The 25,529-nt window shown below is 33.4% G+C and overlaps 1 protein-coding gene across 1 annotated transcript; it reads left to right on the top strand.

Moving 5' to 3' along the window:
* The first annotated feature begins 1,672 nt into the window (after nucleotides 1-1,672).
* Nucleotides 1,673-3,769, top strand: LOC111502543 (ubiquitin carboxyl-terminal hydrolase 10-like). Its single transcript, XM_074172440.1, is given in 3 exon segments — nucleotides 1,673-1,685; nucleotides 2,020-2,852; nucleotides 2,855-3,769. Coding segments are annotated over 3 exon segments (1,590 nt in total). The 3' UTR covers nucleotides 3,599-3,769.
* Nucleotides 3,770-25,529: the final 21,760 nt, after the last annotated feature.

The raw sequence follows: 25,529 nt of genomic DNA, 5'->3' as shown, positions 1-25,529 counted from the left end.
CTGTTTTGTTCTCTGGCTGTACACATTGTCAAGATCGGTCGTGTTCTAATATTGAATCACCAACAGAGGAGGATCCGTTTGATTCCAACGAGGCGACATGCGATACATCGCTATTAACGCAGTTTACATGTACTTAGGATGAAGATAAAGAAGAACAAGATGAACAAGAAGATCAAGAAAGAGAAAAAGAAGAAGAATTTGAAAGTTACGACTCGGACGATTAAATTTCACTACTTTTCTCTCAAATTAAATTGCTTTTCTCTTTTCAATCTTTGCTAATATCCATTATTTTACAATAGTTCCAAATTGAACAGGATCACAACTGACTCGTAAAATAGGCCTACTGGGAAATTTTATGTTCTACAATTTTTGTCCGAAGAATGTTTATGATAAATCTTACTGTTTGACCTTGAATAACATTTTTTTTCATGCAGGGGTAAGGTGGGGAACTTTCAAATTTCATTTTTATTAATCATGTTCTGAACAATCTTACTGATTTTCAGCCTGGTGGGAATTTAAGTAGCTTCGAATGTTTCAATTGACCGGACTATACCTGCAGGTGATGCAACCAATGATTAGAGACAGCTCTTTATTGTTTATATTGATGTGAGGCAATGTATCTTTCGTCACTAGCTTTCTACGTGTAACTAGTTAACGGTACATGCTATCTATTTAGAATTTTTTCTTTTATATTGTGGATCACAAGCTTTATCAAAATTTGTGAAAAAATCATAAAATTTTATGTGAGTCAACGACCATATTGACATATATGTGATGGTACTGGCAGATACTAGATGAAAACACATTATAACGTATTCGAATTTGCTTCTCTGAAAAAACTATGATATCACGAAAACCTATAATCATCTGTTCAATATTACTACACACTTTTGAAAAACATAACAAGAAAGTATCTATAAGTAAATTATTTAACTATATCTTCTAAAATTGGTACAAACATTTTTAAAAATAAATTCCCACCTCACAGAGCCAGATAAATTAATTATTTGCTCTAAATAGACATCAAAAGAAGAAAAGTTTTTTTGTAGATGACTATCTACAAAATTTCGCCAGGATAATGAAATTGCTTTCATACATAGAGAAAATACTGATTTTATTAAAAAAAATCTGATATCGACAATTGACATAATTTTGATAAATCGCTGTGATTCGTTTCACTGAAAATATTGTTAAAAAAAATTATCCATTTGACGTATGTCGAAATAAACAAAGATATTTACAATTTGGGGTGAAACTTTTGAAGTGAATTTTGGGTTTCGAAAATGGTAAAAGATCGCTTTCCGAAACGTCGCGACTAAAGGAAGCTGAGTATAAGAAATTTAATTTTTTCATTTGATTTTTCGTCCATTTGTAGGCAAAATTTATGAGTCCAAGTAACTAGTTACTGACTAATTGGACTCTTCAGTAGTTTATATTAAGCAGTAACTGTTCAGTTTGCCCTTTATTAACCTTCAGCACATCCCAAAAAACCAGTAGGAAATTTATATCCGTTTTTGTTTTCTGATTTTGAGGCTGTCAGGTATTTTCATGTTTCTATGTACTGTCAGTATATGATTGATAAGATGATGTTTTCTTTTCATACGGTGGACACAATAATCACATTTGAATTTCGGTTCCTGACCACATTCAAACTTCTGATGTGATCTTAATGATGCTAGATGTTGGTAACTTTTCTTGCAGCCGATACATTGGTAATTCACTAAAAGTGAAAAAATCAGTTACAACATTTAATAAAAAACATACAGAACACCAAAGTCTTAACGAGAACTAGAACATTTTTTGTTTGGTTAATGCTTTAAGGAACTTCTTCAATTAAGTTTAATATTAATCTGTATGTCATATACATTTATTATCACAATACGTACAGACAATTTTCGACTGTGACAAGAATCATTCAGGCCAAATATCTAGTAAAATTGATATTTCTAATAGATAAATATTTATAATTGATAAAAGAATATTTTCAGTAAAATAGTCAAAACACAATTTTTTCCCCAGCCTCTTGTGTTGAAAATTATCCAAACGTTAATGAGAGTAAATCAGACTTCAGTTCTAAAAAAATTGTAGAAGAGGACTTAACAGGTAAATTCAACACTAGCAGTTTCAACATCATAAAAGGACAAATGCAGAAGAGAAAAAATGTTCAAATCCATGAAAATTTTGCAGTGATTCCGCAAACTTCCGAATCTCCACCTTTTGCCAACAACCCGCACACTATGATCTTCCCGAGGATGAACCACCATCATTCGCCTATGTCTGAACCCGTCAACAATTTTGACGAAATCGCTACTGACCAGGATGCCGAAAATGTATTCCACGATAATTTTTCCTTATGCCCCTTCAAGCTCTCCAGAGGGTCCCACCATTTTGTAGATCCAGACTGTTATAAGATGGGCATGTTTCTATCTACATATATGATCGACGGTAGGGCAGTGAACTTGCAGCCAAAGGGTCTGCTCAATCAAAACCATCACTGTTATGTCAACTCTATTTTGCAAGCCCTGATCGCATGTCCACCACTCTACAACTTACTAAACAGTCTGAGTAAATACATCTCTTCGAACGAGAGAATGTCATCTACCCCGGTTATATTTGGAATGTGCCGTTTTGTGGAACAGTTTGTTCACCTACCTTCCTACTGTTTGACGAAAGACGGGAGAGTAGATAAAAATTCCAAGAATGGCCAAAAAGTTTCAATCAACACTGGCATCCCATTCGGACCGACTTGGATTTATAAAATGTTACATAACATGCGGACTGACTGGATCGATGGTAGACAACAAGATGCAGAAGAGTTTCTAGGTTTTCTTTTGAATGAACTCAATGATGAAAAATGTTTGAGCTGAATGAGTTGGTTAAAAATTATATTAAAGATGAAAAACCTCTCGTTGACTCTGCTTTGAGCAATGATTCAAATAATTTATGGAACATAATAGAATCGAAAAATAAAGGACATTCAACCAGAAGGATCGACTTCACTAATACACCGATAAGTGACATCTTCGGGGGGCAACTAAAGTCGAGCATTCATCGCAACGTGGACCACATTACTGAGAATACCCAGCCTTTCCTCACCCTGCCACTCAACATTGAGAAAGTGAAGACCGTCAGAGAAGCGCTTAAGGTACTTGTCTCCAAGAACATTTTAGAGGGAGTGACTTCGTCGAAAACAAACGAGAAGGTCGAAGCGTGGGAACAAATTACGCTCTGCAAACTTCCCGTTATCCTTATTTTGCATCTGAAGTTTTTCAAATACGTTAACTACCGTTGCACGAAGATTATCAAGGCTTTTGATTTTGAATTCGACTTGAAGTTTGATTCGACTTTGATATCGTCGGAAACACAGTCTCCAACAGAGAGACAATACAAGCTATTCGCCGTCGTTTACCATGAAGGCAAAAATGCCAACATTGGACACTACGTGACCGATGCCTTCCACGTCGGCTACAATTGCTGGATTAGGTACGACGATTCTTCGGTCAAGACCGTGCAAAATGAAGACGTATTGAAACCCCAGAGAACGCGAGTTCCTTATTTGCTGTTCTACAGGAAAAGCGATATTTTCCTGTCTAAATAAGGTTGCGTCTGGAATCTTACGGAATTTCTCGTTTAAATTTTTATTGAAATTGATATTTTTTTTTGGTTTTAATGAATTATTTTATTCTTTCATTAGTGATAGGTATTGCTCAATTTTTAATGTTATATGTATATTTGATTTCGTTGGAACTAATTATAATTAATTGTTCAAATAAAACACAAAATATCAAAAATATATTGCATACATCATATCTTAAAATACATAAATTAAGATAATTAAAAATCAAGTATACAGGGTGTAACATAAGTACGTTAAAATAGACAAGTAACCTATTCCTGAGACAATTAAAAAAAAAGTCTATATGAACTTATGTCCGAAAATGCTTTGTATCGAAGATACGGAGTGTTGAAATTGAATTTTTTTGTTCGCTTTTTGGAAATGACTCTTGCAAAAAATAAGTTATTTGCACAAAATTCGGTACCCAGGGTTTCTTTGACGTGTGAAATCATAATTTCGTATTAATTTTCATGTCGTCAGTGCCCTCATCTAGAGGGCACTGAGTATATATTTTAAATTGCCCTAACTTTTTTGACAGTAAACTTTTCGTACTTTTCATGAAAAAAACTAATTCCCACATCTTTTCAAAGTAAAAAAGGTACATTTCCTCAACAACGTTGGGGGTGATCGTTTTCGAGATATTTACAATTTTCTATATCGATGCATATTACTTTACAGCTAAATTTGATTTCAATAATTTTTGTCACTCGTCGCTTGCAAATGAAGTTAATTGAATCGAGTAGGCTATGAAGGTTAGTTTATAAAAATAAAAGTTCGCTATCACATTTTCAACTATTAATTGACAAATTCACATTTCGGAGTTTATAAAGTGATTTTTTTGGACCATGCCCGACTTTACAAATGCTAAAATGGCTGATATGGTTTTTGCATACGGCTTGGCTGACGGAAATTCAAGCGAATCCAGACGCATCTATCAGTAAAGGTATTCCCAACGCGTGCCTCCTTGTGCAGCGATATTTGCGAATCCTTTTTGGCGACTTTCCGAATCTAGAAGCTTTGAAACAAATTCCGCAGTAGGACGGCCACGGACTACAAGAACTGTAGAATTGGAGGAGGTGGTTCTCGAAGAAATTAGTGAACATCCAGAGACAAATACATGAAAAATTAGTCAAACTTTAAATGTGAGTCACATGACAGTTTACAGAATTTTAAAGGAACAGCAATTATATACTAATAATATTCAGTATGTCCAGGCACTTACGCTACGTGATTTCCAACCACGTATCAAATTTGCTCAACGGCTTCAAAGAAAAGTCGAACAACATCCGCAAATTTTATCGAAAATCCTCTTCACAGATGAGGCTAATTTTTCAAGAAATGGTATCATGAGCTTCCATAACAACCACATCTGGGCAGAAGATAACCCACATGCAATAACGCAAACTAATTTCCAAGACAGATTCTCTTTTAATGTATGGGTAGGCATAATTGGAGATTATCTAATTGGGCCCTATTTTCTCCCCTTACGTTTGAATGGAGATGCTCACCTACATTTTTTGGAACACGAGCTTCCCCAACTTATGGAAGATGTTCCCATTGGTCTTCGAAATCACTCTTGGTTTATGCACCATGGAGCTCCTGCTCATTTTAGTGTGATAGCAAGAAATTTTTTAGATGTAGCATATCCCCAACGTCGGATAGGAAGAGGAGGCACTGAGCATTGACCCCCGAGGTCACCGGACCTCAATCCCGTCGATTTTTTCTTTCGAGGACACCTATAATCACTAGTTTATGCTAACCCCATCGAAAACGGAGAAATGTTGAGGGATCGCATCATAGCTTGCTGCGAAACGATGCGAAACACTCCGGGCATTTTTCAACAATTGTGGAATTTTTTGATGAGGAGAGCAGAAGCTTGTATTACTGTTGGGGGTCGTCACTTTGAACAGTTGTTGTAATAGTTGTTTCGTTCAATTTTTATATGTTTATTTTCCTAATAAATAACATAGTACTTCTCCGAATTATTTTTTTACAAAATCCGAAATGTAGCACTTTCTAAATGAATAATCAAACCTGAATTTTTTTTTTAATTTGGATCGAATAAGCAGTTCGATAATGCTCAGTTTAGAAGAATTATGTACGAGTCGTGTGTTCGATTCCCGCCTCGACCAGATACTTTTCTCGAGAGAATTTATCTGGTTGAAGCTGGAATGATTCTGCAACCGTGTTAGGAATCACACGTTAAAAGGTAAGACCCCGTTAGTCCTTAGCTCGCACAGATTTTTGAACAGATACTGCGTATAAAGTTTAATGAAAATAACTAAAATTGCAAAAAACTTATGACAAAAATCTACCATGTTTTGAAAAATTTCAATAGTCTGTATTTCGAAAATGAATCATTCTCGTTGAACATTTTATGGGAAAAAGTTATTTATTTTGACGAGATCCACCACATACTTAGTTTTTGTAATGTTTTCAGCAACTTCACTTAGCGCCCTAGGAGCTAAGTAATATGCATCGATATAGAAAATTGTAAATATCTGGAAAACGATCACCTCCAGCGTTGTTGAGGAAGTGTACGTTTTCACTTGAAAAGTACCAAAAGTTTACTGTCAAAAAATAAAATAATGACAGCTCAGGCAGCGCCCTCTGGATGTTACATGAAAATTATTACGAAATGATGGTTCTCCACGTCAAAAAAAACCCGGATACCGAATTTCGTGCAAATAACTTAGTTTTTGCAAGACTTATTTTCAAAAAGCAAACAAAAAAATTCAATTTCGACACCCCGTATCTCCGAAACGAAGCATTTTCGGACACAAGTTCATATTGACTTTTTTTCTTAAAATCGTCTCAGAAATACGTCACTTGAATATTTTGACGTACTTATGTTACACCCTGTATATAACAAATGAGATGTACGAGCCACTTCGTTTCGAAATTGTGAAACAGCAATTAAGTAATCTGAATTTATATTGAGAAGTTGCTGAATGAACTTTTTGGGTTCCTTTTACAGTTTAAAAAAAATTAGGTCTATCAAATGGCAGCATTGTAATATTTTTCCAGTTTGTCTAAATATAACTTTTGTGAACAATAATTCCTTTTCAAAGTTACTTACCTCCTTTATCCACTCAACTCTTCAATTGTTTTCTTCTCGACGTTTTGAATATAATTAAATTCTTCTTCAGGGATCCGTAACAATGAATTTTCATAAACATACCTCCCACAAAACTTATTACGATTATTATCGTTTCAATTACACAATAAACAATGAGTTCCTAATTAAATTACCCACTGAAAAGTAGTTTCTTCGTGTTGATAATATTACTATTTTAAAAACCATCAGTCATATTAAATACATATAAAAAAAACATTGCAACAAACAAATTTTTGAGATAATACCAACACAAAATGACATGAAACAATCGGATGGCTTTATCTGTGATTCTGATAAGCTGGTGTCTGTCTTTTAATCAGTGACAGAAAGAAAAAGAATGAAAAAGGGTGAATTATTCAGGGATATTACTTATCAAATTGAAATATGCAGTATTGAGGCCATCGACATCTTTTCTAGTGTTAACATTATCGCATTTGAGGATACGTATCATTCCGCTCAAAAGTATTTTGGATAAATATGGTTTGAATATTCAGAATAGTTGGATGATCAAAATAAAAAATGTGTCCATATTCTTCTTCATATTCAACGAGGGCTGTGGGGTTTTTTTATATTTAGTTTCTTAGGGTTTTTCATGTGGTCAAACTAGATGTTATCCTAATAGGATAACATCTAGTTAGACCAACACAGGATTTGTGACACCGTCCACAGTTCAATTTGTACACCACATTGCATTGTTACTCTTGTGGTGTTTTGTTGTTCGTTTCGACAAAAATGCTTTCGAACTGTATTATGGTTTCATTTGAAAAAAATAACTTTTGACCACTTTTATGCATAAAAGAAATGATTTTAAGCACGGAGTGAATTTCTTGAAGTCAATTAAATATTTCGAGTTTGTCCAAACTATCATCAAAATTTTAACTTTCCATGAATTGAGAGTACTAATGTACTTAAGTTCAATTAGGGCTATTTGTTAAAAACAAATTTATGAACAAATTGTATTTTTGATAGCATAAAAAAAATATATTGTCAAAATCAATTTGTTTAAAATAAATGAAGAAAATATGAATAAAAAAAAGTTTCATCCAGAATATCAAAAAGAAATAGAAATTATGATATAAAAACAAATCGTTCCAGAATATTCATATTTATTAGAGAAAAAATTGTTAATCAAAAAATGCGTTTTTAAGCAATAAAAATGTTTTTCAAGAAACGATTTTGTTTTCAAAAATCATAATATTTCTCACTGATGAAAATTCTCCCCAAAAAATTTCAAATAGATATCTTGTATACAATAAATTTTTTCAACAAATAGAGCTAAAAATTATTAAAAATAATTTTTATGTAACTTCAAATAATAATAATACGAATAAATCTGAAAAATAAAATTTTCGTTTATTCAATTGTCTAGAGGGTATGTGATTTTTTTTTTAATAATGATATTTAATGGGTTAAAATAATTTCAATTGTTCGAAGGTCCATGCGAGAAGCGCATCGATCGCTTTTAGCGCTATCTACGCCTCTAAATTGAAATTATAAATATTGAGGTGGGACTCTGTTTTAGGAAATTTCCTTCTCTTCAAGGATCTTTTTTCAAATTCCGGATATCTATAACTGTTCGGTATTCACCTGTTACTGTATGTGGGTTCAGGTATGATTATTATTATTAGTATTGCTTACATTTGATCATTGATGACACCGGCCTTATACGCACGCGCGGAGGTCGGGAACCGTAGAAAAATATAAAGGACAGACAAGCGAAAGGTATGCTCGGAAAAAGAAGTGTGTTCCGCAAAAAACGTGTGTTCCGCTAAATGCATGGTGAAAATTATCATTATCTACCACCAAAACAGCATCCTTCAAGATCGCCACCGGGTTAGTCCAGGAACTAATTAGGAAGTGAGATCAGAAAGCAAGGAGATCTTCCGGTTGGTGTCTTCCATTATTAATTTTCCAGATTGTCTTCTCCTTTTAAATATCTATCACCCGGCCCACATGGTAACTACAGTCCTTATCGAACATAAGTTTTGGTCCTTCTAGCCAAGATAGTTTAAAAATTGCCTTTTGAGTAAATTTCCTATATTCAATTATCAAGCTATCTACGATACATTTTTCAATATTTTACCGCCTTGTTCAACTTACATTTTTTTATTTTTTTTGTTCTTTCTCCTCTTTCTTAGCATTACTGCGCAAAACCCGCTTTGTTATTCATCAGCTCTTGCGCTACGTCACGAACGCCAGGTTCGTATTTACAAAATTAAATATCAATCCTGATACTTCATATTTTCTCATCAATGTCGTCTTCAGACAAAATCAAAAGAAATTAATGAAATTGATGAGCTTTACCAAGTATCAGTAGACGAGTCAGTTCATTCTAGAGCTATTCAACGATTTCGAATTATTGAGAAAAATTCGGAAAATTTTGAAAAGCATCATATATCTACTATGACCGCTATCAGCACTATGGAGGATGCTACTGATCCCAATGCAGGAGAAATCATTCGAAAAACTTTTGATGACAAATATTTTTCAATCAAAGCTGTTTACTATGAACTTTTTGAACGCGATAATGCCATTAATCAATCTAAACGTGAAGACACAATACCAAGAGTCAAAGTGACAGTGTTGAAACTCTCAAAATTCTCAGGTGATATTGAGTTTTTTATCTCTTTCATAGATATTTATAATGCATTAATACATAACAATGATCATGCTTGTTTGGAGGGCCCTCCAAAAAATTTGATAACGTGCTATCCACTTCCTGCTTATGTTGTTGCATATAACGCTTTAACTACTCGCTATTCTATTAAAAGATTATCATCTACCGCCCATTGGAATGAAATTGATAATTGCCCTTGCCTTCATAATGAAAACTCGTTATTATTACGAAAAATCATTGATACGTTTACAGAAAACATAGCCGCTTTGAAAATTCTGGAATATCCTGTCTCCCAATGAGACTTTGTTCTCACACAGATGCTTCTGAAACGTTTGGATCCTATTACAATATCTCGTTTTGAAGTGAACTATGGTTCAAATGATATGCCCAGCTTCACGCAATTAGTCGATTTCCTGAAAAAGCAATGTACCGCTTACGAAACAATTGCTCTACAAGTAGTCGGCAATCAACTCGCTTGACAAAAAATATTCCCGCAGATTCCCAACGAAATGGCATTTCTTATTTTTCGAACACCCGCACTAACAATTGTCCTTGTATCTCATGCAAAAGTATTGATCATCTCATTTATAAATGTCCCCAATATTTGAATAAATCGCCCCAAGAACGATTCAATTTTGTTAAACAAAACAAGTTATGCAATAATTGCCTCAGCAATTCTCACACGTTACGTTTTTGAAAATCTAGTTCTTCCTGTTTGCAATGTAATTCTAAAACCCATCATTCCACTCTTCATATAGATCGCTCCGAAAATTCGCGTTCCGCAAATAATAATAGAAACACGGATACATTTTCTAATGATTTTCCTACTTCAAATGTTACAATTTCTGGTTCTTCGACAAGTTGTGCTTTCGCAATGAAGCCTGAATCCAACCCTGCTAACAAACCATTCTCTCATTCGGAAGTTTTGTTGGCCACACTTAAATTGAAAATTAAGGATAGTAGGGGGCAAATTTCAAATTGCGCGCGATATTCTGGATTCCGGCAGTGAATCGTGCTTCATTACAAATTCTTGTGTTTGCCGCTTACGATTACCTATTAATAGGTTATCAATGACTATTCATGGTTTAGGTGAAAAGAAAACATTGTCTAAATCTGGTGGAGTATTCTGTCAAATCAAACCCTTCAATAAGGATTTACCAGTTCTCGATTTTAATGCTATTGTTTTGGATAAGATTTGTGATAACCTTCCGACGACTACCTTTGAGGTTAATTTAGCAGACGAAACTTTTAACGAATCTGGCCCGGTAGAAATTTTACTTGGAGCTAATATTTTTTCGAGAATATCATTGAATGAAAAAATTCTCTCTCAAGACAGTAATCTCGCTATAGCGAGATTACTGTCTTGGGTATGTTTTGATGGGTGAATTAAAGCGTGATTATCCTCCCAAAATTCATTCTTTTTTTACCACCGACCGCATTTTAGATGATTCTATTAAACATTTTTGGAATCTGGAAGAGGTTCCATAAGTCACTTCAAAATATCTTTTCGCAAGATGAAGATGCTTGCGAAAAGATATTTTGTGAGACTACAACGCGCACCGTAGATGGTTTCATTGTCTTTGAAAAATAAAGACATTACATTCAATAATTCAAGATTACCAGCCCTTCGTCGTTATCTCCTTTTAGGAAAACGTTTTGCTAGAGATTCTACTTTATATAGGGAATACTCTGCATTCATGCAAAATTATTTAAACAATGATTACATGAGTTTAACTTCACGGAGAAGTGAAAACTCATATTACCTTCCACATCATCCAATCTTCAAAAATGATACATAACGGGTAGTATATGATGATTCTTCGAAAGATTCGAATAATATCTCTTTGAATGATACTTTGTTCCCTGGCCCTAAGCTTCAGCAGGATATTTCTGCACTTCTGTTGAATTTCAGATTAGGAGTTGTAGTTATGACTGCCGATATAAAGTCCATGTTTTTTCAGATTCTGGTTACACCAGAACACCGAAATTATTTAAAAATTTTCTGGAGATTCAGTCCCGATGAACAGTTGTTTGAACAGAGTCCCATTTGGGCTTAATTATTCACCGTTTCTAGCGATGCGCACGCTCATTCACTTAGCAAATCAGGAACAAGAAAGATTTCCTCTCGCTTCTAAAGCTCTTTTGAATTGCACCTATGTCGGCGATATATGCATGTCTTGTTATGATTCAACTGAAGCCCGTACATTACAAACGCAATTAATATCTTTACTTCAAACAGCAGGCTTCGAACTGAGAAAATGGACTTCAAATCGTACTGAATTGATTTCCTGCCTGCCCCCAGATCATGTCAATCAAAACATTTTGATGTTTAATGATAATCCCAATTCGGGGGTGAGAATTTTAGGACTCGAATGGTCTCCTATAAACGATTGCTTTTCATATTCAGTACATTCTATCAATGAAATATGTACAAAGCGAAATATACTGTCTGACTTAGCTCGCATTTATGATCCTGTCGGATATTTGTGTCCTTTTTCTTTAACCGCCAAATTGTTAATTCAAAGTTTATGGATTCTCAAAGTGGGTTAGGATGAAATTCTTTCTAAACCAATTGAAAGGAAATGGAAGAAATTCAAAGCACAACTTCCAAATTTTTTTTGTATCCAAATACCTCGATATTTATACACTAATCCTCTCCAGAAGATAGATTTGTGTGGGTTTTGTGATGGTTCCCTCAAGGCTTTGCAGCTTGCATTTAAGCTAGGGTCTTGATACCAAATAAATTTGTGAAAATATCTTTGGTCTATGCTAAATCAAAAGTAACCCCCCTGGAACAACTTTCAATTCCTCGAATCGAGTTGTGTGCCGCACTTCTTCTCTCTAAATGCATGAAATTCGTTGTTAAAACGTATGGAGAGAAAATACCAATTGAAAATGGAAATGGAGTGGTGGAAAGGTCCTACTTGGTTACATTCTAATCAAGAAAATTGGCCTGTCACTTCAGTTCAAGACCTTCAACCGAACTCAAAAACTTATACTGAAGTTAGAAAGATCGTATTATCAGTATATGTGGATGATAACCTCTTTGATTCACTCCTTAAAAATTATTCTTCTCTTGATAAAATAAAAGGAATTATTGCTTACGTTATCCGCTTTGTTTATAATTGCTTACATCCCACATCTAGGGAAATGCATGCATTTTGTTACAAGGATTTACAAACTGCTTTAATACTGTTCATTAAACATGTACAGTTTCAATATTTTTCTAACGAAATTTGTAAACTGAAAAATAAAGAGTTATTATGGAAAAGTTTCAGAAAGTTGAGTATATTTCTGGATGAAAATGATATTTTGAGAGTAGGAGGTCGTTTGAAAAATTCTTTGCTCAACTATGATATGAAACATCCTATCCTATTACCTAAATCATGTAAACTTACAGAACTTATTATTATTGATATTCATAATAAGTACTTTCATCCTGGACCGCAGACACTGTATTTCTTATTGGCGTAGAACTTTTGGAATTTATCGGCTCGACAAGCTATTCGCAGTATCGTCTCGAAATGTTTAAAATGCTGGCGTTTAAATCCAATTCCATGTCAACCAATAATTGCCTCAACAATTCTCACACGTTACGTTTTTGCAAATCTAGTTCTTCCTGTTTGCAATGTAATTCTAAAACCTATCATTCCACTCTTCATATAGATCGCTCCAAAAATTCGCGTTCCGCAAATAATTATAGAAACACGGATACATTTTCGAATGATTTTCCTACTTCAAATGTTACAATTTCTGGTTATTCGACAAGTTGTGCTTTCGCAATGAAGCCTGAATCCAGATACTATTATGGGTAATTTACCTACCAAACGTATAACTCAAATCAAGCCATTTAGTATCGTTGGATGTGATCTTGGAGGGCCGTTCAAAATTTTTTTGTATCGTTCTCGGGGATCTAAGTTTCTAAAATCTTACGTTTGTATTTTTGTTTGTTTTGCCGCAAAGGCTATTCATATTGAATTGGTTTCAGATCTATCAACAAACATATTTTTATGCGCGCTTCGTCGTTTTATTGCTAGACGTGGTCGTTGTTTAGAAATAGTATCTGACAATGGAACAAATTTTGTCGGAGCTAATAAATATTTATTGATTATTATTAAGGAGGCTTTCACTGAAGGAAAATTTAAATTTACTTTTCATCCACCTTATGGTTCTCATTTTGCCGGTCTAGCCGAAGCAGGCATAAAATCAATTAAATCCCATTTGACTCGTGTCATTGGTAACCAAATATTAAGCTATGAAGAACTGAACACTGTATTAGTACAAATAGAATCGATATTAAATTCTCGGCCTTTGTGCGCAATGAGCTCAGACCCTAACTAGTCCAGTTCACACGTACTTTTTTTTGTAACATTTTTCAGCCCTGTCCAAAAATTACGACCAAGGTGTCATTCGATTCGTATTTTTGCCTAGAAAGTTTGAGGAAAGGTCCGAAAACGCGCCGATAAAAACTACAAAAGTTATAAACAATTAAGTGAAAAAAAATGGGGCTTTAGTTTTTTCTTAATATCTCGGAAAATTTTCAAAATTTTGGAAATTTGAAAAAAGATTTGAAAAGATCAATGAATTTGCGTGAAAAAAGTCCCGACTCCTGAAACTGTATCTCGATTATTTATAATTTTTATAGAGCCCTGAAAATAGAGCCAAAAGCGGGTAGTCTGGCTTCCGCGCGCCTTTCGTCACTCTGACATAAAAACAAAAAAATTTATTTAAACATATTAAATGTGAATATTGAGGAATGAAAAAATTCATGTAATGTTGGGATACATCAATAAACAATAATCCGCAGTCAGAAAATGTTTATCCCAATTTTAACGTTAATTATAAATTTTTTAATTAATAACTTTTTCTGAATTGGAAGTAAATATAAAAATCCCTATAATTATTAAACTAAAACCCTGGCATTTTTTCCTTCGGTAAAGTTATCCTCAATAGGCAAAAAAATAGATTACCGTTGCCAAAATGAAAAAATAGTTATTTTCTATTTTTTTATTGACAATTGAAAATTATAATTTTATAAAAAATACATTACAATTTTTTTTTTCTAATTTTTTTTGTTTCAATGTCTCATGGCTGAAAACTGATTATTACTATTTTTTTAAAATTTTTACAGCTATTGTTAATAATTTTTTCATAAACAAATACATTGTTTATAAGCAATTCGAAAATTTTATTTTGCATTATGTTAATTGAAAAAAATCATGATTTTTAGAAAAAAATGGTTTCTTAAACAAATTTCTTTGTTGCTAAAAAATGCGTTTGTTAATTAACAATCGTTTTTTTTGCAAATCAATATTGAAATTAAGGAACCCTATTTTTTTAAATCATAAATTCTATTGTTTTGGAAAAACTTATTTTTTATTCATTTTCTAATTGTTTATTTGGAAAAAATTGTTTATTTTTTAGGAAATAATTTTTTTTTGAATCATGATTTTTTTTTCAATTAACATAATGCAAGAAATCAATTTTCGAATTCCTTATAAACAATGTATTTGTTTATAATAAAATTATTAACAATAGCTGTAAACAATTGAAAAAAATATTATTAATTAGTTTTTAGCCATGAGACATTGAAACAATGAAAAATTGGAAAAAAAAATTGTAATGTATTTTTTATAAAATTATAATTTTCAATTGTCAATAAAAAAATAGAAAATAACAATTTTTTCATTTTGGCAACGGTAATCTATTTTTACCTATTAAGGATAACTTCACCAAAGGGATTTTTATATTAACTTTCAATTCAGAAAAAGTTATTAATTAAAAAATTTATAATTAACGTTAAAATTTGGATAAAAATTTTTTGACTGCGGATTATTGTTTATTGATGTATCCCAACATTACATGATTTTTTTTATTCCTTAATATTTACATTTAATATGTTTAAATAATTTTTTTTGTTTTTATGTCAGAGTGACCAAAGGCGCGCGGAAGCCAGACTACCCGCTTTTGGCTCTATTTTCAGGGCTCTGTAATTTCATTTGAAAACACAGTAACATTTCCAAATGTGATTGAAAACAGGTTTTGAAGGAGTGAAAACCAATATATCGAAAACTGATAGGCAGTGCTACCTACTCAGTTATAATTCTCATTTCGATACAAATTACATCTGAAGAAATGAACTTTGAACGTTCACGTCAGTCTCGAATATACCTACACAGTAGGTTGAATGGAGTGACGCCTATCAGAAAACAATTACTCCCCTGGCTAATACTACGAAGGGTGTTGGATTATATCCGACAGGCGTCAGTACAGGAATCTTCACAGAAAATGTCCTGCATATGCAATTGGCAATACAACTGGAAGAGTTGACCTTCAATTTTGGAACGCGCACACTTGCAGACCGGTTTCGGGCTAATTAGTCGCTCATCAGTGCAAGGTAGTGGCCATCATCGACCTAAAGTCAATGATATTCCATAATTGAAAATCTGAATTCTTTCAGAGTATTTCATTCCTCTTCCCAAGTTGGAGCGAACAACAAAATATCACTCCATCTAGTGGACGAGGTACTAACCAACTGCATATCCGTAATTTGCCCGATTCCTCTAATTGAGGAGGAAAAAACTTTCTTATTAGTCAGTGGGCTATGCTTGAAGACTGGCAGTGACCAAATCTAAAGAAATGAACTTTAAACGTTCAAGCCAGTCTCGAATATACCTACACAGTAGGTTGAATGGACTGACGCCTATCAGAAAACAATTACTCCCCTGGCTAATACCACGAAGGGCGTTGGATTATATCCGATAGGCGTCAGTGCAGGAATCTTCACAGAAAATTTCCTGCATATGCAATTGCCAATACAATTGAAAGAGTCGATCTTCAATTTTGGAACGGGCACACTTGCAGACCGGTTTCGGGCTCATTAGCCGCTCATCGGTGCAAGGTAGTGGACATCATCGATCTAAAGTCAATGATATTCCATAATTGAAAATCTAAATTCTTTCAGAGTATTTCATTCCTCTTCCTAAGTTGGAGCGAACAACAAAATGTCACTCCATCTAGTGGACCAGGTACTAACCAACTGCATATCCGTAATTTGCCCGATTCCTCTGAATGAGGAAGAAAAAACTTTCTTATTAGTCAGTGGGCTATGCTTGAAGACTGGCAGTAAATAAATCTAAAGAAATGAACTTTAAACGTTCAAGCCAGTTCTAAAAAAAAATTTTTAAAAATCGTTTTTTGGATATTGCCAAGAGATTAAAACCTTCTAAGTTTCCATTTATTTGTCATAGCAATCAATATTATGTCTAAGTTTCAAATGACTGAAGAGTAAATATTTTCTAGTAGCACTATATTGGCAGTTAGGAAACTGGCATTGAAATGCCCTAGCTGTGTCGCATTCGAATTTAGTGTGCCTCCATAAAGATCTTTTCACTTGGTACATTTTGCCACATTTAGTGCATCTGTAGGGACCTGAAAAGAGTAGAGTTATTATTATATTACCTAGTCGTACATATTCAATATTCCAAAAAAACTATGAGACTTTCCAAAACGTTGGTAAAATGCAGAACACTTTCATAAAACATTCACAAAAAATCAAAATCAAAATTCAAATTGGTGTTTTCAACGACCATTTTCTGCTCATTGAAGACACCTTGTTTTCTAATTACGTTTATATACTACACACTACATTTGACAGGTTGGCTGTCCTTGTTCATCTTTCACTGCCTGAACCACTGTGCATGCTGTTTTTGGCGAGTGCATACGCTAGGGATGTGGGGGAAGCCCCGCTGGTTACAGGAATGACAGAATCACTTGTGGTTCTGTTATTCCCTAACTGAATGGCATCCAAACGATGGCTTAATCCTAAGGTGTGTGTATCCGTGCCGAGAAGATGAATGACATCAAGTCTATCAGCTGTCTCTACGGAACCTTCGAGATACCGGGCGCCCTCTCGTCGTAGTATCGCCTTGTCAGGGTAATGCGGGGCTCTGCCGTGATTGCCCTTCTTTCCCTAGCTACTCGTGGGACTTTTATAGACAGAGTAAACCTAAAAATTCTTTCTGACGCTGAGTCTACAGAGGAGATGGATGTCGAGCCTACGACTCCAACTGAACTCTCTGTAAATTCAGATCAGAAGCGAGTCTACAGAGGAGATGGATGTCGAGCTTACGACTCCTACTGATCTCCCTCTAAATTTAGTTCAGGAGCGAGAGCTTCTCAACTTCCCAACTCCTGATCCAATCACGGAACCTAAAAAAATGTGTGTGGTGTAGCCAGGAAACTAGTGAGTCGTCTCCTCAAGGGCGGGATACCTTATTAAACCGCCTTGCACCGAAATCTCAGGTGGAGAAACAAATGATAATGATATTTTTCCAATACATATTTTTTCAGTTTACTGTCAGTTCCATTTGCATTCCATTCTCATATTTTGCTTTCAAACTGTTTAGAAAATAATTCAAATAACAAATTATTATATGTTGATTTTATTTTGTTGAAGTAGAAACAATATCTTCTCAAATTTTATTAGTTAGATATTTTCGTAAGTGTGGAGCAATTTTAACATTTACACCGCCCACCATTGTTGAATAAGTTTCAAAAAAATATATCTACACTGATTTATAATATTATAGTCACAATTCAATATTTATGGATTTGTCAACTAGTTCGAAATCTGTTCTACAGAATTCGATAGCCATCTTCGGAGGAACGAATGCCATTTGAGAAAATTTCTGTTTCTACAGCAGTAAGTGGACGAAATTATTTTTGGCAAGTCATAGAATGGACTACCATGTTATCTTTCCTCTTGAAACGTTTTTTACACTTGACACATGGAAATCCTGGTTTTTTTCCACATTCGTAGCTGGTATGTCTATTCAATGTTGATTTATGGAGATATCTCTTTCCGCATTTCTGACATATGTGCTGCTGATCTGAAACTACGAACCGTTAAATTAAATTAAATTCGTCATAGACTTAGTTATAAATGTATATTCAGAAATGATTCTGAGAAAATGATAAAATACGGGTCAATGTTGGCAGCAGGAGAACGTTGCTAGTTTTTAACAAAATATTGTCAACAAATTGATGGATGTAGCCGTTACTACGTGGTAGTAAGATTGTCAAATAGTGATAACACTATTTGAAAGGAATGTGCTTGATAAAATTGTGGTGAAATTATGAGTAATACTCATATAGAGCTGTATTTGGTGCATATTGTACTTATACTTGGTGCACATAAACTGAATTGTATAACTACAACGAGGAATACGATTTTTATTGGTCTGTAGTTATTCATAATATATTATAAATGAAACTGGGGATTTTTTGAGAAAATAAAGGGTGTTCTACCACAACAATTTCAATAAAAATCTATCTATGAGTTCTTTCATAGATAGGCTTTGCAATAAGAAGGAAGATTTGATGGAAGGGAATAATGGACGTTAGGATGCGTATACCTGTTTTATTGAACTCAATGAATATAATTGACAAACATCGGAAACTTATACTATAGTATAAATACTTTTCATAAACGTATTTTTTTTTCAATTCATTATTCTTGTTGACTATTATCATTTGTGTGCTTCATAACGTGTTTAGAAAAACAATACTTTCTTCTGCAACTATATTCACAAATTGTGCATCTGAAGATTTTTCCGCAGTCTTGATAAAAATGACTTTTCATTGTTTCAACGTTTTTGTATGCTTTCCCACATTTGGAACACTTTATTCGAACTGAAATGAAAATTATATTATTGTTCATTCATTGAAAAGTGTTTTGTTTATTGAAAGGCGTAATTTCTGTGTCTGTATTTTTTTCAACATATTGAAAATAATTTAATGGTTCAAAGTCCGTCCGTATCAACAATTCAGACACCAGTTGATGTTGAGTAAAATTTTGGCAGAATTCTGAACCTTCATCATGTAATACTAAGCGCATTGATTTTTAGTGCAGTAAGCTCCAATAATTCTTATAAAAAAAACGTTATTTTTGAATAAGCATTTCGTTTTTGAATGATGGAAGTGAATTTCACCAAAAGATTTATTTTCATTGTTAAAAATTTTACGTTACCAAATTATATACCTCTGTTTCACTTATTCTGAGACACACTGAATCATAGTTGAATGGAATACTCCGTTTGTGAAATGAGATAGATGACTACCGATCACAATTTTTTGAATAGTATAGCATTTCTGGTGATCAAAAAAAGTGCTTGTTTTGGAAAAACCGATATATCCAGTTGTCCAGTTTTGGGGAGAAATATTGCTCTACCAAATTGAAATGGTTGAACCACATAACGTCTACTGTGATACTGCGTGAAAAACCTCTACTAGTGACGAATCCATTGAGTCCTGATGTTCCACTTTTGGTAGAGCTTCACTCAGCTTTGACCCGGTACTACTCCTCCCGGAATAGCCTATAATGACTTCCCCCTAAAAGTAAACAATATCTTATTTGACAATGAATTGCTAATGAACTATGCTCGCACAGTTCTCCCACAAAATGAAATAATGGATGGCCCTAAAATGCATGATACTGAGTCGTCCCAGTCTCGATTTCTCAACTGCTAGACAAGAAACATCATTCGTATTAGAATGCGAAGTCTGCAATGCATGATAATGAACTACCTTGAGTTTGTCGTTCCAGAAAAGTATAGATAACATTTTACATGAAAGAATGGAAGGCTTGAAACACCGATAGCAAACCACCACCAAGTTTAATTTCTCGAAACCTAATACAATCACACCTATGTTCTACATCCATATTCCAAAGGTAGATGGCTCTATTCAATCAAAAGTTAAATAACTCAAAACAATGTCATAAACCAGTCTTCTGAATATCAGCAGCAACCGCTTTACATCAAAGCACCGGGGTGAGGCACCGAAAACGAAACAGATCGAATATGTGCAGAATGCATATGCAAAAACACGTCGATTTTTAATCCAAGGGGGACATCTTCCTATCACCCTTCCTATCACTCTTAGTACTTTCCCTAATCAAATTGTATGAGTGAACAATGGGTGGGGAGAGAAGTATGACAGTTGAGGTAACTATAAGATTTGTCCACCTTCGATTTAAAATTGACATGTTTTTGCATTATGTTCACAACTCATCTGTTTTGAAGAATTCGTTTTTGGTGTCGGGTTAAATCGAAGCATAATTACAAATTTTGTCCGCCATTTTGGAGCCGCATCTTGATTTTTTGCATTGAAAAACAATTCATTGTCACCGAATTTATGTCAAATTAGCTGGCGAATAAAGTATCATAATTTGGAATACGGAACAGTTTTTTTTTCCGCAAGAAGGCGCCAAAATCGAAAGTTAGGTAGCTGATATGATATGATAGGAAGATGTCCCCCTTGGATTACAAATCGATGTGTTTTTGCATTTTTTTCAGAATACATGTGTTTTGAAGATATTCGATCTGTTTCGTTTTCGGTGCATGCCCCTCCCTGTATATGAAAAGTTAGTACTGAAAACTCCACATCAAAAGCAATTGGCACTAATACATTAATCAACACAAAATCACTTAGAGAATTTGGGATTACTATTCATGAGAAAAACAAAGTCTATACTATTCGAGTTTGAATCTTTTAACATACTATTTGTTCAATCCCTACTGTGACCTGTTTAACTTTCTCTTTTGTATTATAATGAAGTAGTAGAAAACCAAAAACAAAAGAAAAAGTGGGAATCTTCCAAAGAAAGGAAGAAAGATTCCCACTTTTTCTTTTGTATTAAGATGGAGTAGTAGAACAGCAAAAACTTTCTTTCCCATCAACAAAGTATTATACCTTCATAGTTTTAGAACACTTTTGTAAGTTTCAATTGAAGATTTTTCAAACGATTTCAGCTGAATATTTCTCAAAGTGGGAGATGAGAAAGAATCCATGGACATACCAAATTGTGTTCAACTAAAGTCAACTTCAAATTGGTAATAAGTTTTCTCTATACATGATCTTAAAAGTTATTTTTGGAGCTAACATATAGTTTTGTTCGGTATTTCAGAGTTGAATCAATTTCCAATGGAAATCTCAAAATTTTGTCCAAATAATGGATAAGAAAACTAATTATTACAGTTCATTGTATTATTTTCACTTTGAGGGGTTTTAAAAAAAATATTCGATCAAATAATGGATGTCGATCATTCCCAAAAGAAATCACTATGAAACACAGATTACTTTCATGACAGTGGTTTTTGTTTAATACTTTCTAGTGAATTGAAAAAAAAATATGAATAGGTTAATAATTTTAATCAATAATCTATAAACCTTTTCAAATTATAATTACATAAACAATTAACATTATATTACTCAATATATTATTAGTTTCCCTTATTTTGGGAATCTCTGTAGGAGACCGTCATGCAATGGATAGAATAGTGAGTTTTCAAATTGCCCTTTCGTTTTGATTTATAGTTACAACCTTGAAGGGGACAGTGGAACATCGCCGGTTTTCCGCATTCCCATTTTTGATGATTATACAGACCACTTTTCGTTTGATAACTTTTTTGGCAATCTGAACAACGGAACGGTTTAGCTGAAAAATAAAGAAAGTGAACTCATTTATGGTATTTGTTAAATATTCACATCTGAGTAGGCGAAATTCAAAATATTTTCATACTTATTTGAAAATGGTATTCAAAATGATATATTTTTCGAACATATTATAATGTTCGAAAACAAAATAACAAAATCAGAAAAATTGTTTTCATCTGATTTGTTCCTCCATATGCATTTCTCTTTTACCACCAATAGGAATATCTAATATCAGAAATTGCACACAAATGAAAAAAGTATTTGCAACATTATCAAGTTTATATTCCAAACATAGTCAATGAACTTACTTTAGTTAATATGATACGTAGAAATATAACAGGTGTTGCATCGCTAGAAATGATTTAGAATCAGGATTTTATTTCATGAGCTTTTCATAAAACTTAGGTTGGAAATTCCACGGCCTAAAGGTCTGCAATTTCGTCACAATAAAATAATACAATTGTCCAGACTGCAGATTCACAGAATCCTAAAATTATGAGAATTTCAATCTTTTCTTTGTTGCTGGTAAATATTTGCCAATATTTCTTCTCATTCTTTCAATACCTTGTGATGCCAACTGACATGACAAGGGTAGCATTTTTAATTTTGTAAAATTGCAATCTTTTTCTTGAAAGTATACTGTCGGGGTTTTCTACTTGAATGTTATAAAACTTTGTTAATGTACTTTCTATACAATTAGTGGGTTTTTCCAAATGGTCAGTTTTGTCTGGCTTTTCCTGCCACTCTCAATTTTGTAACGCCTTGACTCCGCCTAAAACCTTCCTATTAATTGAGTTTTCAAACCAAAACTCACTTCACATAAGGAAACGCCTTTAGTTGTAAAAGGTTTGGAACATTTTTGTATAGTAGCTATTGAGTAATTATTGTAGCGAAAACTCGCTTTCAAATACATATAGATTACATTAATTGTTCGTAGTTTCAGTTTGGAATGAGCCTTATTACTAGACTCAAAATTTTTGGCAGAGATTTTCAAAATTGGTTCATTTTAAAGTCCTTTACCGAATATCTAAAAAAGTGGATACGTTATGTTCTTCCCATTTGTATATAGCATTCTGCAATTGTTTTCGCTAATATTAAATTCGAAACAATAATATATATATATATATATATATATATATATATATATATATATATATATATATATATATATATATATATATATATATATATATATATAAATAGACAAGTACTCTTTGATCATTCCCATATTGATTTCAATTTAAGAGCCACCGGTATACAGCTGTGTCAGCCTATTGGGCATCGTCAGTACCGGGCAGGCGGTCCTCGATTGAAGACAAAATGAGAAAAAAACCAAGAAAGTACTTGATAAAAATAGCTACGTAAACGCAGCTATTTTGGGAAGCTTCCCAAATTTCTGCTACCGCAGTTGTCGGTTGATTGGTCAAACCACCAACACTGACATAAAAACTTGTCAAGTTGACTTGGGTGTCACACCAATAGGTGGTTCCACTTATGTTTCGCTTGCGTTTACGCAGCTATTTTTATCAAGTACTTTCTTGGTTTTTTCTCATTTTGTCTTCAATCGAGGACCGCCTGCCCGGTACTGACGATGCCCAATAGACTGAAACAGCTGTATACCGGTGGCTCTTAAATTGAAATCAATATGGGAATGATCAAAGAGTACTTATAATAATAATAATAATAATAATGAATTTATTCAGGCAAAGACATAACATAAACTGTTACAGGCACGAATAATATGTAAAACACATTGATACGATACATTGGTTACAATGATCCTAATTTATTTTGAACAAATTCAAGAAACCCACAAAGGAAATCCTGTGCGTGGGTATACATATCTTCTCAACTTTGATTTCTCATAATCGTTTCAAAATCGATGGATTGATGCTGTACCTACCTATGTAATTGAAATAAATATAAATATGTATATATAAATGATGTAGAAATATGTTAATATGTTAATGAAATATGTTAATATAAGGTTTAATAATTATTGAAAAAAAAATAAGAAGAATAATATTACATTTAATCGTGTCCTAATATTGTAAATAATGCAATGTTAGTTATTTTTCAGGTCAATAAGACTATGGATTGATTGCATTGCGCGGTTTACTCATTAACCATTTCCGTACTTTAGACTTGAATAGAGATACCGAGTTGAGTATTTTAAATGAGTATGGCAAAATATTATAAATTTTTGGTGCAAGATATAAATGACATCTCTGTCCTATTGTTTTCAGCATACGGGGTATACTTAGGGAACATTCTTTGTATCTAGTCGGATAACTATGTTCAATGTTTTTGGTGTTATATGCATTTCTGTGTTGGTATAATGCCAGATACAGAACAAATAACTGATGAATATCTAGTACTTCAGCATCTTTAAAAAGCTGATCACTAGAATATCTGTAACCGTTTCCAGTGATCACCTTTAAAATCCATTTTTGTGTGATTTCCAAGTGTCTCATATATAAATTCGTGGCTCCACCCCATACTGTGATACCATAAATCAAATGAGTTTGTATTAAGGCATAGTACATTATTTTCAAATGTTTAATATCAAAAAATTTTTTTAAATATCGAAATTTGGGTAAGAAGTATCTTACTTTTTTTATGACATTTTCAATTTGATCGTTCCATTTTAGGTGGCAATCAAGATATATTCCTAGAAACTTAACTTTCCTATCTGATTTAATCAATATCATCTCATCTCCATGTTCAAACTCTATTTTCGTGAATGGGGGTAAGTTCGATTCATAGCTTGTAAAGGGTACATAAATGGTTTTTTTAAAATTTATGGTGAGTAATTTTTTCCTTAGGAAATCTACTACTATAGGAAATGATTTAATGATTTTTTGTTTCAGACTGAACCAGTTACTGTCCTTGAAGAATATAACTGTGTCATCCGCAAATGAACTTATTTCAGCATCTACAGGCAAGTTGAAAATATCATTGATATAAATTAAAAACAGAATTGGACCGAGAACTGTTCCCTGAGGAACACCATATTGAACATTTCTCTCCCCACTCATTATATTTCCAATTTTTACACATTGTTTTCTCTCTTCCAAATAACTTTTCAGAAGTTTATGTGCGTTTCCCCTGAATCCAATGTTTTCTAGGGTTTCTAATAAGTCCGTGTGGCTGACAGTATCAAAAGCCTTCGCAAGGTCAAGAAATATGAAGTTAGGTTCACGATTGCATCTTGCGTCGACTTTCCTTCCATAAATCCGTATTGGTTTTTTGAGATGACATCGAATTTTTTCAGAAAATCTAAGATTCTTGATTTGATCAACTTTTCCAAAATTTTACTGATGGTTGGTAGTAAAGATATAGGCCGATAATTTGACATTTCCATCTTGTTTCCTGACTTAAATAAGGGTTTGACCACTGCAACTTTCGCAATTTGAGGAAAAATACCTAATTGTATCATCTTATTTGCAATACACGTTATGGGTTTCACTAGATATTCAATACAATTTTAAAAGTATCCGTTGTGATATTATCAATGCCTGGTGCTTTTTTGGACTTCAACTCTCTGATTACCTTCCTAACTTCATCTTCCTCTACCTCGTTCAAATAGATGGAATTACTCAATCTTTTTGTTGCGATTTTTTTTCCTGGTTTTTTTATTTTATTTGCTAGTTTTGTAGCTACATTTGTGAAGTATTCAT

The sequence above is a fragment of the Leptinotarsa decemlineata genome, unplaced genomic scaffold, assembly GCF_025532065.1.
Source record: "Leptinotarsa decemlineata unplaced genomic scaffold, Ldec_3_MD MMD2_tig00000133_RagTag_RagTag, whole genome shotgun sequence".
NCBI lineage: Eukaryota > Metazoa > Arthropoda > Insecta > Coleoptera > Chrysomelidae > Leptinotarsa > Leptinotarsa decemlineata.
The sequence above is the reverse complement of the archived record's forward strand: the minus strand, read 5'-3'. Positions and strand labels throughout refer to the sequence as shown.